This window comes from Talpa occidentalis, unplaced genomic scaffold (assembly GCF_014898055.3).
Source record: "Talpa occidentalis isolate TD23 unplaced genomic scaffold, MPIMG_talOcc4v2.1, whole genome shotgun sequence".
Classification (NCBI taxonomy): domain Eukaryota; kingdom Metazoa; phylum Chordata; class Mammalia; order Eulipotyphla; family Talpidae; genus Talpa; species Talpa occidentalis.
Genome location: NW_026555331.1, coordinates 146,843,425 through 146,857,784, shown reverse-complemented (window position 1 = coordinate 146,857,784; position 14,360 = coordinate 146,843,425). Strand labels below are relative to the sequence as shown.

General features: G+C 35.4%; 1 protein-coding gene across 3 annotated transcripts in view; it reads left to right on the top strand.

Annotated features, from left to right (window-relative positions):
• Positions 1-14,360, top strand: part of BRAF (B-Raf proto-oncogene, serine/threonine kinase) — a 138,684-nt gene that overhangs the window by 69,769 nt on the left and 54,555 nt on the right. For all 3 annotated transcript variants that reach the window (XM_037514519.2, XM_037514526.2, XM_037514535.2), the window contains exons 6-8: positions 4,744-4,892; positions 5,724-5,843; positions 11,083-11,242. In XM_037514519.2, the coding sequence (XP_037370416.1) occupies positions 4,744-4,892; positions 5,724-5,843; positions 11,083-11,242 (429 nt within the window). The remainder of the gene's footprint in view (positions 1-4,743; positions 4,893-5,723; positions 5,844-11,082; positions 11,243-14,360) is intronic.

Genomic DNA, 14,360 nt, shown 5'->3' with positions numbered 1-14,360 from the left:
TTTTGTGAGTGAATTTTTATGTGGAGATGAGTTTGAACAATTGTGGGATTGATATTTTTAACCTAAGTTGAAAATCAGTTCTCCTTAAAAACTAATATTTAAACTGAAGAGTTAATTTTATTTTTATTTATTTATTTTTTAAAGATTTGTTTATTTATGCATACAAAAAACTGGGGTACAGCCCAGAGGTGCAGGGGGTGAAAAGATTCACTGGAGTGGGGAGCAGAACAGGCAGATTAATTGAAATACACTGCTGAGGGGAAGCAGCAGGCGAGACAGGAGAGATCTGCCACGCCATGTGGGACCCTCGTGAGGGGCCGGGGATCGAACCGGCACTGCAGAGGCTGTGGGCAGCCTCGCAGCCCAGCGCTCAACCGCTGCGCCACCAGGGGAGGCCCTACTTTGCATTTCTTAAGCTAAAAATGGAATCAAGTGATTTTCTTCACCTTTTCTTTTAATTCAACAACATATCATGGACATCTTTCTATGTCGGTACACCTAGCTTTATTTTCGTAATTATTATGTAATAATACATAAAGATATAAATTCAGTATATTTAACAAATTTTCTGTTAATAGACATTTAAATTTTTTTAGTAATTTTTATATATATACAGGACTAAACAGAATCTTACTGTACATCTTGACACACTTGTGTAAATGTTTCTGAAGGATAGGATAATAGAAGTAGAATAACTGCCCTTGAGGACTGAGGGAAGCTGTTAAAAACTCTCCTTGAGTACCCCTCCCTTTATCTGTCTGGTGGTTACATTTGCTACAACCTAGCCTAACTAAGCTAAGTGTCCCAGCCATGAATTGTGGTACTGGGACCTCTCCACCTTAGAGATGAGGACATAGTTCTAAGGCTTGAGAACTTATCCTCTAAACAGGTATGCAGAGGCAGGATTAAAGGGACCCAGATGACAGAAATACATTTCTTTCTCTTATATACCTGTAGAATTTTGACCATAATTTCTTTCTTTCTAGATGGATAGTTGTTATTGTCCCCTTTGAAACCTAGCGTTTTCCTATTTGCCTTGGTGATTAGTACTTTTGGACTCTTTAAGCAGATGGTTGATGAGGTGATTCCCTGGGGAGGAGGAGGTTGTGTTTTCTGGACTGCATTAATGATGAATAATAAAATCAAGTTTTTGGTTCAGTAAATAGGCATCTTTTGGACAAGTGTAAATATGCCTAATGTCAATCAAATATACTATGTAGCAAATAAGTTTGTAGTGATGATCTGGGAAGATCATTACAATTGAATTTTTTTAACTTGTAGAATTTTGAGTGAGTAAATCTTAAGACTTTCATATTTTAGGACTCCAAAAACAATTGAGCTTATATTTCATAGTGATTGCTACTATGGGTTGTCAGAAAAGTCCTGATGTATTTTTTTCTTTGAAAAACAAAAAAAAAGGTCAACCTTTCCAACAACCCAATATTTTTCTTAGTTATTGCTCTTAGTTAGAGATTGGATATGAAGAGATGAGAGAAGAAACCTAAGTTTCTAAGGATATAATACTACTAAAATAGTGCCTCAGGAAGATCCTTGCCAGAAGGGGGAAATGAAAATAGACTGTATATTAATTCCAGAGTACAGAAATCCTCACAACACAAGTGGTGACCTGCCAGTAAACATTAACCGAGAACCTTCCATTTGCCAACACTGTGTCTGATCTGCAGATATAACAGTGAAATAAGAAAAGGTGTATTCTTGCCTTGGACTGGAGAGACAGATGATTTAATAAGAAAATTTTATAAAAGCACTCTAAATTACTGTGTACATATAAAGTACAAGAGCTGCACAATGTGGAATCTCCTAACCTCGCTTCTCAAAGGAAAAAATATCTAGGCTAAGGCTGGATGGAGAGGGAATAGCAGAGGAAGAGTGAGTGGGAAAATCTCTGGACAGACAGAATAGCAGAAAAGCTTGTTATCCATTCAATTTTGAAAGAAGTTCAGAATGAGTTGTACAGAGTTGAAGAGGGACTTTTAAGGTGTAGCAAAAGTTAGAGGTAAAGTAAGTGGAGGCCAGCTCATGAGAGTCCTTGTAAACCTTGGTGAAGATTTGGACTTTTCTCTGAAACAATTAGTAATTTGATGGTAAGCAGGGGAGATGTGTGAGTAACCATATAGAAAGACAGGAGTAAAAGCCTGTGTTCTGCTTAGAAAGAGAATGAGTCCTCCCTTTGCTTCTCTGTGCTGGATTTTGTTGGCTACACAAAGAATGTTGCTTATGCCTCTGGGTTTCATCATGTATCACAAAACCAGTTCCTTCAGTATTTGCCCACATCCTACAGGTTTGCTTTCCATATCCAGATATGCTCAAGTGTGAGAATATTTGTAAGTTGAGGCTGAAAAGAAAAGATCTACCTTCCTTTGCCCACCTCTATTAACAATATATATACATACATTCTACAGAGACAAGTGTATTGCACAGTTTTACTCAAATGAATACCGTTTTCTCCTCTCTTCCCTGCCTCTCTCTCTCTCTCTCTCTCTCTCTCTCTCTCTCTCTCTCCCCCCCCACCCTCTCTCTCTCTTTGTCTATCTTTCTCCTTTACATACACACCTAGCCAGTTACATGCAGTTTTCAAATATAAGTTGGTATCAAGAAGACTAATTAAGTAAATTGATGAAGGGAGATCAGTTGGGGGCTTTATGAAAATCCACATATAACCAAGCAAGTAAGTATATGACTGGTTAGCATGGAGGATCAGATGACTACAAAATGCTGGTTAATGAAAATTGTTCTAATTTTCTGTATTCTGTTTCCTGAGATTCTGGTAGCAATATAAAAGATGCTTGCTTTGTTAAAGAAGATTTTCCAATTTCTTCTATATTCAGAGACAAAAGGAAAAGGAACAAAGCTAAAAATAAGCAGTTGCCTTTTGACATCCCTAGTAAAGATACATAGAAAAAAATAAGATCCATTTTAAAAACTATAAAAATGTTCTCAAAATGTTAGAATGGATGTTGTGCCAGGATATCACTTTCTTGCTGAAGTGCTATTTAAAAGTAACTTTGTAGGACCTCCCTGGTGGTGCAAGCGGTTGAGCGCAGTGCTGTGTAGCTGTCCTCAGCCTCTGCAGTGCGGGTTCGATTCTGGCCGGCCACAGAGATACCCACATGGCGTGGCAAACCTCTCCTGTCTCGCCCGCTGCTCCCCTCAGCAGTGTATTTTGGTCAAATCTGCCTGTTCTGTTCCCCACTCTGTCTCTGGCGAATCCTCTCACCCTCCCGCATGTCTGGCCTGTACCCCAGTTCTTGTATAAATAAATCTTGAAAAAAAAAAACCTAAAAGTAACTTTGTATCTAATTGAATGTGTTTATTGAACATACTTTGTAAATGTAAATTGTGGGCATTGAAATTAATTTAACGAATTTTGAGAAGCATTTACATAAACTAGAATAGACTGAAAAATTCTAATTTACATTATATATATATAGCAGGATAAGCATTATTAAAGGAATATAGTGTGTTCTGGGTCATAATATAAGATACTGAGAGTATATAGCACAGAACAAAGGACAAAATAGAAGTCACCCATCCTCTCAACACTCTAAATTAGCCATTGTTAAATTGTGGCATTTGTTAATCCTTCTTTTATTTTCTGCTTATTATATTCACAAACCAAATACCTTTTTTGTTTCTTTTAGGTTTTTTGTATTTTTTTCTTTATTTCTAAAACAAATACTTCTTAATACTTTCTGTCTTCAGTAGTTTTCTCTTTATGTAGTCTGTGTTATACATCTTCTGCCTCCTAACATGGAGTTCTTAGAGCTGGCCCTTCTCAGTTTCACCTAGGAGACTGCTTGCAAAGTACACCTAGGTGTTCTAATCCTCCAACAAACTGATAATTTGTTCAGTAGTTCTTAGTGTCTTTTTAGGTGATTTTCCTTTCCTTTACCCTGGTTAGTTTAAGTATGCTTGTTCTGAATTTCATACAATACAGGCTAGTTTTGTTTTGTTTGTTTTTTTAATTAAAGTAGTATACATACGCAAAGTTGTTAAAATAGTGCAGAGGGGCTTAAAATGAAAAAATATCTTTTCCATTCCCTTGCTAGCAGCTAATGCCACTCTTTGGAGGAAATTGTTCATATCAATGGTTTCAGTTTAAGCTTTTTTGGTGATTACTTTCATATTACTGAATAATAACTTTAAGCCACAATTTTTTGCTTCATCAGCTTTAGACATCATCTACTAGTTACTGATTCCATGAGGTATTGGTTCATTTGTAGCATTGCAACATTTCCTCTACTCCTTCCCTTCCTCCAATGTGGTTTTTATTTTTGGTTTTGGGGATTTTTTTGGTTCCTCTATTGGATATCATTGTAACTCTAAGCAATATACTTTCTTCTTCTATCAATACCCGTAAGCATCTCTGACTTCTTTATTTGTAGTTAAAACCTACCCTTAACCTTCCTTTCACCTCTGTTACCTCCTTTTGCCTGCCATCTGTACTTTGACTTTTAGGTAGTCAAGCTTGAAATTAGTGGCTTTTATTCATTTCCCATTTTCTTGACTTCTGAATTTTTTAATTCGGTATTGGGTAGGAGATAAAAATGTGTAGTCCAGCTGTTATTTTGAACCCACTGGTTTTCATTTTGTTATGTTAGAGTATAAGGCAGTGCTTATGACATGAAATTGTTAAAGATACTCTTTCAAATAAGAGAATAAGTTGATTTCTAAAAAGTTTCTTGGCAAATTCTTAAAATCTTCTGATGTTTTACTTTGCAGGTACGGAAAACCTTTTTCACCTTAGCATTTTGTGACTTCTGTCGAAAGCTGCTTTTCCAGGGATTCCGTTGTCAAACATGTGGTTATAAATTTCACCAGCGTTGTAGTACAGAGGTTCCCTTGATGTGTGTTAATTATGATCAACTTGAGTAAGTAATCAAAAAAACTCTTTCCTATATATCATTTTACATTTAAATGTTCTTAATGTGAAACTAGTATTTCCTAGAGTATGTGGGAATTTTCTAACCAGTACGGTTGTTATAGGGAATTTTTTTTAACAGTGGAACTGATAGTATGTAGTATAGCCAGTACTTCTCTTAAAGTTCTCTTGCCCATAGAAATTACTTTTAGATAGTTTCGGGGAAGCAAATGGATATTTGAGTTAAGTTAAACAGTATGTGTTTGGACCACAGTCAGGGGGTCTGATTCTTTCACCTATTTTGTAAATCATGTTTATATTCTCTTTCAATTCCCCCAACCCCCTCCTCCATTTTTTTACAAGTAAGATATAAAATCTCTATACCCAGTGTATTCCTAAAATTTCTATTTGCTTTATTACCAGAGTTTCACTAATGGATTAAACCTTTTAAATCTGTGTTGTTGTTGCTACTGTTAAGGTCTTCTTACTTTCTTAATCACTTGGGCAAATAGAATTCACCTCTGTATGTTATAATGCTATAATCTAACTTAGCAGTAGATACCTTCTAATTCCTTAACCATAAAGCATGGTTTTTCCCTCTAATATGTAGAAATTTGCTGTACAGAACAATTAGTTTTAGATTCTGAAATTGCTTTTGAAAGTACAATTTTTTTAAATCTTTAGACAAAAAATACAACTGGTTGCATTTAACCATCATTTCTAAAAATGAATATTTATCTCAGATATTTCTGTTAACTTGATAATATATTCTGGTGTGTGAAGCTTCTGGGTTTTGCACAAGTTAGGTTTGTTTTGTTTTGTTTTTGTTTTTGCCTCACAGTTTGCTGTTTGTCTCCAAGTTCTTTGAACACCACCCAATACCACAGGAGGAGACCTCCTTACCAGAGACTGCCCTTCCATCTGGATCTTCCCCTTCTGCACCCCCCTCTGATTCTATTGGGTATGATTTGACTCCTGCTGTTCAGTGACATGAGCTAGTTTCTTTTGGGCATTTTGGTTAACCATAAACCTTTCCAACATTTGGATTGCTAAACTAAGGACTTTTTCCCAGATAACTTACTTTACCACACCAGTCAGATATTTACATGCACTTGGTACAAATATATGGGATTAAAACTGAAATAGGCTGTTTCAAGATGAGTTTTGGCAAAAATCAAGCAACAGATGATTTAGCTTCCCTGCCTTGTGCTCACACCCTTCATCACTCTATTAGGTATCAGATACAGAAGTATATCAGATTAGAAGTTTTTTGACTTTCATTTAGAAAAATAGCATTAACATATGAGACAAGGGCAAACAATGTAAAAATGGTATGAAACTACAGTCTGTAATGTATGGTATAACATTTTGAACTGTGTATGTGTAGTATTTAGGTATTATCATGTTTATAGTAGAAATGACAATAGTGAGAGAGAGAGTAGTCATGAAATTTAATGAAAAAAAATGATATTTGAACTGGACTTTAAGAAAGTCTAGAGTCTGAGTAAGCCTAGGAAATAAAAGCCTGGTGATAGAGGGGAGAGGGAAGAAAAAACATAAATAAGGGGGGGAGGGGTATATGGTAAAAAGCATAAAGAAAAGCTAATCTAAGTTAAGATGTACCACATTATGGAGGCTCTTAGAATTTAGATTTGACACAAGATGGGGAAAAAGATTTGAAGATTTTCTTTGGACCGAAGTACACTGCTGAGGGGAACAGCGGGCGGCAGGAGAGGTCTGTGCGCCATGCGGGACCCTCCTCCGGTAGCCGGGGAGCACCCGGGGATTGAACCGGCGCCGCAGAGGCTGCGGGCAGCTTCGCAACCCAGCACCCAACTGCTGCACCACTGGGGAGGCCCAAGATTTGAAGATTTTCAAGGAAAGATCTAACCCGATGAAAATGATTTTTTAAAAAAAAAGTATCACTTAACAGTGATATACAGATATATTGACAGAAATGTCTAGGGTGAAGAAGCCAAACTAGGATGCTGTAGGGAGTGAGGATAGTGAAAGGCAATGAAGACTTGCACTGGGGTGGTGACTGGACAGAGAAGGGGTAGGTATCCATAAAGTGTGTAAGAAAAAACTAATAGCACTATTAGTCAGTTGTGGAGGGTAAAGGAGAGAATTGACTTTAAAGATAATACAAAGGCGGGCCTCTCTGGTGGTGCAGCGGTTGAGCGCTGGGCTGCGAAGCTCTTAAGCGCCGGTTTGATCCCCGGCTGCCAGACGAGGGTCCAACATAGCGCACAGACCTCTCCTGCTGCCCGCTGCTCCCCTCAGCAGTGTACTTCATCACTCTGCCTGTTCTGTTCTCCTCTCTGGCTCTGGTGAATTCTCTCACCCTCCTGCGCTTCTGACTGTACCCAGTACTTGTATAAATAAATAAATAAATCTTAAATAAATAAATAAAATAAAAAAGATAATACAAAGGCATCATATATTCATACTTCATAGTAAAAAAAGAAAGATATGATGATGAGTTTAATAGATGTTTTGCTCTGGCTCATTTCCTATAAAGGTCTACTTTTTTCCTATTGGATTTGGTGCAGAATAAACTATCCTATTTATCTAAAAGCATATGTTTAAAAAAAAGTCCCCACACCACATTCTCTTCTAGAATATTCCAGAGCTAATTATCATATAATATTAATTAATACCAGAAATATTTATTGTCAGTTGTAACCCTACTCTTCCTCTCTTCACAGTAAAATACTATTTCTTCTACCTCAAGAGAGAAAAAAATATAAATTGACAGTCCCAGTAAGCCTGTAATTTTTATGAAACCAAACTTTCTGGAGGTCTCATAAGCTAGAAGTTTTAGCAAAAGACTTGTGTTAAGGAGTGGCTGTATGTATCTACTTTGGAAAACTAGAAAATGCGGCCACTATGTTCTTTTGTCATGTAACAACTATCTGCTCTGGTGTAGTCATTTTATTCCTGCTGTCTCTATCATACGTTTTATGCAGCTGTGTGTTTCTTAGTAGATCACATCAAAATGTTATTGTTTTGATTTTAAATTCTTTGGTTATGACATTTACTCCTGACAGATCCTGTGGACCATGATTCTTTTCTAATATCAGGTCCTAGTTCTGTGAACAGACTTAACAGAACACCATAATGAAATTAACTTGGCCTCTGTGAGGGTTTATAATGGTAATGTTCTAGGACATTTGCCCTCCAGTGACATCTTATCTTAAAACTAAGAAACCATTTTCCTGTACCATGAGTATTTTATTCATAACTAAACTGAAGTAGTCTCTGGTCTTGAAAAAATGGAAGCCAATACTGTTCTATATCCAGATTCCTTTGCATTTTGTTAATAGCCCTGATAACTATGATAGTCATGAAACACATATAACAGTGGATATAAGATTTATTGGAGAAGTGATTAACATTGCCTACTTTAAATCAAAAAATTAGAGGAATCTCTTTTTCTCCTTAAAAAAAAATGCATGGAATACATAAATTAATGAAAAGCAAAAAATTTACATATCACAGGTAGTCACTGTTTCAAAATGTTTGTATATTCTAGATTAAAAGTGAGATTTCAGGGCCTCCCCGGTGGCGCAGCGGTTGAGCACTGGGTTGCGAAGCTGCCCGCGGCCTCTGCGGCACTGGTTCAATCCCCGGCTGCTCCCCGGCCACCGGAGGAGGGTCCCACATGGCGCGCAGACCTCTCCTGCCGCCCACTGCTCCCCTCAGCAGTGTACTTCGGTCCTTCTGCCTGCTCTGCTCCCCGCTCTGGCTCTGGTGAATTCTCTCACCCTCCCGCGCTTCTGACTGTACCCAGTGCATATATAAACAAACAAACAAACAAATAAATAAATAAACATGCCTCTATTAAAAAAATAATAATAAAATAAAAGTGAGATTTCAGTTAACCAGTAATTTGCTAAAGGGTGTTAGAAGAAAAGCCTTTTTATTTTTAATGTGGTACTGCTTTAAAGAAGGTTGCACAAGATGGGAACAGGTATTATCAGGAGAAAGGCAGTTTGCTGACTGCTGACATACTTCGTATACTATCAGTTGCATGGCTTAAAGACTTCCCAGTCTGAAAAATCAATTTTATCAGTTCATTCCCAGAAATGATGAGATAGGTTTTCATTAACCAGAATCAGAAGAGGCTAAATCAGAATACTAGGTAATAACTTTAAGTGGGAAATATGCCTGTTGTATAGATCAAACTTCTGTTTCAGGAACCAACACCAACTCCACTTTTGGAAAATATTTGTGAGAAACCAAATTATAATCCAAACATTGTTTTTGTTGAGCATGGAATAGAACATGGTTCAGATGTTTAGTGACATCCAGAGATAATAGCTTGAAGTGTTCTCTGAACTTACAAAATACTTGTGCTCAAAGCTGGGAACCTTGACTTTATGAACCAATGCACACCTTTCCGTGTGCTATTAGATACCAATCTAATCTTTCTTATTTTGTGTAATAGACAGATATCTTCATTTTCTAATATATAATAAGAATATAGCTATTCTTCTGTTTAGACATAACAAAATTGATCAGATTAAATCCAGGTTTTTGTTTTTCCTACCTCTCAACCCACATCCATTGCATCCATGTTTCAGATTTCTTATGCCCTACATGTTGCCGTCAGGGTCTTAATTCAGTAAGTTTTAAGAATAACTTGCTATGACTTCTACCAACAGATAATTATATTCATTAGGCTATCCTATACAACTGTAATTAAGGCTTTTTCGAAGTCTGAGCTGAAAGCATGCTATTGCCTTGAGACTTTAAATCAGTCTATAAACATTTTTCAAAAGTCTGCACTTTCCAAAACTTCTAAAAAGACTAATATTCTCATTTTCACATTCTTTCATCTGCTCTCAAAATCCCTTAGCAAAGGGCATTATTTGGCTGATTAAGCAAAAATAATAACTGTCACAAACTAAAAATTTCTCAATAATCAGAGAGAATAAAAAGAAGCAGTGGACCCTGGTAATTGTCCTAGAGGCCAGTTTCATCAATCTTATGTATAATTGTTACTGGATTGATACCTATATTTTTGAAGGACATTTTATTTCAACATTTATTTCAATTCAAAGTACATAATATTTTATTTCAATAACATTTAATTAATATGAACAGATAAAGTAAAACAATTTTCCCTACCCTTAATACTGTGCTTCAAAGAAGTAAAACTATCACCTGCTATGGTTCAGATTCTATTAACATATTTTTCAGAAGCTTTTTGTCATCATTTGACTTCTTTGACTCTAAGCCTTTGTCCATTCCTTTCCTACTATGTTTTTTTCTGTTGCTCCCTAAATCCTCTCCCTTTAAACAATGCATTTTTATTCCCTCAACATTGTCTTTCTGGCTGTGTCTTAATAACCACTAAAAATGCTGATTAGTTACAGAGTTTTCATAAGATGGGGTGGATAACCAATTTCTGAAGATGGGCTTTTAGCACTCAGTCATTCGTTGGTGCTGATGGAGCTCACTGAAACAGCCACACCTCATCTGTCCAGTGATACTCACTTCCAGCAGCCTTGGATATTCTTCCTGAGGGCCGTAGACTCCTTTCAGGTGTTAACAATCTATTTTCAAACATGAATGTGCTCTGTGAGTGCCAGGTTCATTTTGGGGGCAATGAGGAATCATAGACTTTATTATTTATCTACAGTACTCTAAACTATTTTGATGGTTTCATCAAAAAGCCATTTTTCAAATTTGTTTTAATGCTTATTTAATTCTCCTTATGTCTATTATTGAGCATGGTAAAATTTCAAAATAGGAGATATTGACACTATGTAAGCCTCATCTTTTGAATTTGGAGAATGATCTTTTTGTTATTGGATTTTAATTGAACTCCTGTATTAATCAGGCTCTACCTAGATCATTTTTGTGTAACTTTAAAGGACAACCATTTCTTCAGCCAGTTACCCACAGCTAATTTCTAGCCATTTGTGGATTACTCTGGAATTTCTCTAGAGGATAAAAAGTAGTATTCTTATTAGTAATTCCTGGAAGGGTCTTTGTGTGCAAAAGCAACTTTGTCAATATTAGTTATAGGCATGTATTAGTTTTTTAAAGCAATATTTTTAAAGAGATATAGTTGCTGTTTTTTACTTAATTTACTTTAAAATGTTTGAGAATATAAAAAGAAGGAAATCTTTTTAATGTTATCTCTGTAAATTTGCTTTGAATCTTACCTTCCAATGACTTGATTTTTCCAGGCCCCAAATTCTCACCAGTCCGTCTCCTTCAAAATCCATTCCAATTCCACAGCCTTTTCGACCAGCAGATGAAGATCATCGAAATCAATTTGGACAAAGAGACCGGTCCTCATCAGCTCCAAATGTACATATAAATACAATAGAACCTGTCAATATTGATGTAAGTATTCAGCATTTTTAGAACTAAGGAAATTTCAAATATATTTCTTTATTTTTCTACTACAATTGTAATATAGATCAGAAATAAGTGCCATCTTTCATTTGTTACAGTTATAAGTGATAGGCTTCATGAATTACAGATTATAAAAGCTCTGTCATCTTCTCTGATGACTTTAAATATTTGTGCCAAATTACTGAGTTAGTCTGATATTTTTCCTTATGACGCCATCTTTGTAAAAGTCTTTCATTTGTTTATGGTAAGGAAAAGAGAATGCAATTGCAGATTTCCTGTTTAGATCTTTTCAAAATCTTTACCTAAATTTCTAAAAGTACAACTTCGAGTTACTTTTTCTCTTTCCTGAATATGCTATTGTATTCCATCACTATACACATCTTCAATTTTGGCATGTACTTTTTACATAAAGTTTGTCCTTAAGTATTTTTTTGTCATCAAAGTCTAACCTTTTTTTTTAATGCCTTTTTTTTTTGGTTTCATCATATGTTACAATCGCACTTCTTCAGTTTTTCCTGTAATATAGACCAGGATCTACAAACTTTTCCTTCAAGAGCTGGATTATAAATATTTTAGACTTGACATGATCCCTAATGATAGTTTTTGAACTCTGCCATTGCAATATGAAAGCAGTTGTAGATAATATATTATAAACAAATGGATGTGACTGTGTCCAGTAAAATTTATTTACAAAAAAATTTATTTGCCAGCCCATTGCATTTTTCTAGTTTCTGATATAGACAAGAGAAGGAAGAGTTGAGAAACAGATGAGATACATGCGGTCTTTCCAAAAGGACTAGTTCGTTGTTGTGAGTCATCACAATTGAGTTACAGAAGAGAATAGGTGCTCTTGCTGTCTGAGCAGTGATGGGCTGGGGATCCTGATGTTGGAGTTAGGTGTCATTTGTCACAAAATTTGTGCATTAGAATAAAGACAGGAGGTTATCCTTAATATTGGTCCGTAGTAAGCCACAAAACTAAGATAATCCACCAGATTTGTTGCCTAGCGAAGTAATTATATTTATAAAAGAAGTCAAAACTCTTTCCCTGTGCAAAGAAGGTAGGTTAGTTTAGTGAGGTTATGTGTGTGTTGGAGGAAGAGGTTCTCATTGTACAAGCATTCTCCTCATGAGTCCTTTTAGTTACAAGGTTAGGTAGAAAAGCAAAAATTGTCTTAACAGGAAAATATTCAGTAATTAAAAGATCACTTTCATATTAGACCCCACTCAAACATTCCTTCCTATTTAATACCAGTCACACCAGTTACAGCAATATCCAACATTTCAGTGAAAATGTAATGCAGATTGATTGCAAATCTGGCAAAAATAGAAAAGATTTTAAGGATTTTATGAAGACAGTGAAAGGTGACTTTGGAGAACTAGTTATATAAAGCTATTGAGAAATAGGATACACCAGAATTAAATCATCCAGTTAACAATAGAAGAGAAAATCCATAAAGATGAGAATTTAATAGACTATGCATTAAAAAAAAAAAAGATTTAGAGGTTCTTGAGGGAGTTAGTGAAGTGCTCTAAAATTTTTATAAAAATGTTTATTCTTGTAATGTAAAAGGCAAATTCAGGAATTTCATTTTGTGTGGTGGTATATGACCAATAAGACTTGACTCTTTTTGTGTTTATTCTAAGATGTAGCAGATTATTGAAATTATAACTCATTTTGTTAAATGTAAAAAATTACAAATTTAAATTCTCAAAATAAATTCCCAAATCAAACTTTAACCAACTTTTTACTATGAAACTTTTCATTGTTGAGTTCATTTGAAGTAACTTTTTCCTAATACCAGTTTTCCTCAACCAATAAGAGTCCTCCTCTAGCTAGCCAGACCTGAATACAAAGGAAGAAAAGAAGTAGAAGTTAGTATAGTAAGAAATCAAACCATATTTTTAAATTAGGTCTTGTGTGTTCAAAATTGTAACCTTCATCTTTACTTTCAAAACTAATGTTCTTTTAGACTGTTTCCTTTATCTCTGTTGTTCTCCTGTTCTCTCAGGCTTGAACATTTGCAATGTCATCTTTATCACCTTTCCTTATCATCCTCCTCTGTAACTAAATAGTCCTAAGGTATCACCTTTTCCTTTTGATGTGCATCTCATATATGTTCTTAGCACCATGTGAGGCCCATATATCTTCATTTGAACTACTTGCTACATTAATCTCCTACGTGGATTTCCTGCCATTGATTCCTCGTTATCCATTCCCATTCTCTGTGCTGCCATGAGAATAATTTTTTTTTTCTATTCTTTTGTCATCATCTGTTCCCTGTTCCAAAACTTTGAGTGACTGAATTCTAAAATAAAATACAAACCCAATAGCAGTTTCAGTCAGTTTCAATCATTTATTTAATTCTGTTCCAAACATTAGCATTTGCTATTCCAGTAAACAAGATTTTAATATCAATTCTGAGATACGCACTATATCAGGCAGTTGGGAATTATGGATAAATTAATATGTGATCTTTACCCTCAAGGAGGTCAAGTCTAAGGAATGAATCACAAAATATATGTAGTAATAATTTATAGAAGGGGATGATAAGACTCTACCTGGTTGAGTCTAGAAATATTTAACAGGGAATGGATAATATTTAAGCTAGATGTGAAAGGACAGCAAGTAGCTGTTTATGAAATACACTAGGTGAGGGCTTAAGGAAAGAAAGAAAATTGTAAAGGAAATACTGTTTGCAGAGATACGGAAGTATCTATACATGGGGTGTAATTCATAGTTGACATTGTGGGAATTCACGGGGAGAGTAGGCAACGGTAGGAGACAAAACTAGGTAGGAGGAGTCCACGCCAAAGGCTGTATGTGTTACACTGAGGTCTCTATAGTAGTTCATAGTAAGGAGTCTAAAAAACTTTGAGAGGAAGAGAAAATGATTTGTTTTTGCAAAAACCTTTCGAGTTAGTGAGAGATTTGGTACATAACATTGTTGGGAATAATATTTGAAAACTATTGATAGTTATAAATGCTTACTCTATGCCAGGTTTTATACTGTTTCACATAAATTTTCATTCCATCCTCGTAAATACTGGTGGGTTAAGTACTATTATTATCCATATTTTACTATTATGAAAATTAGATTTAGAGA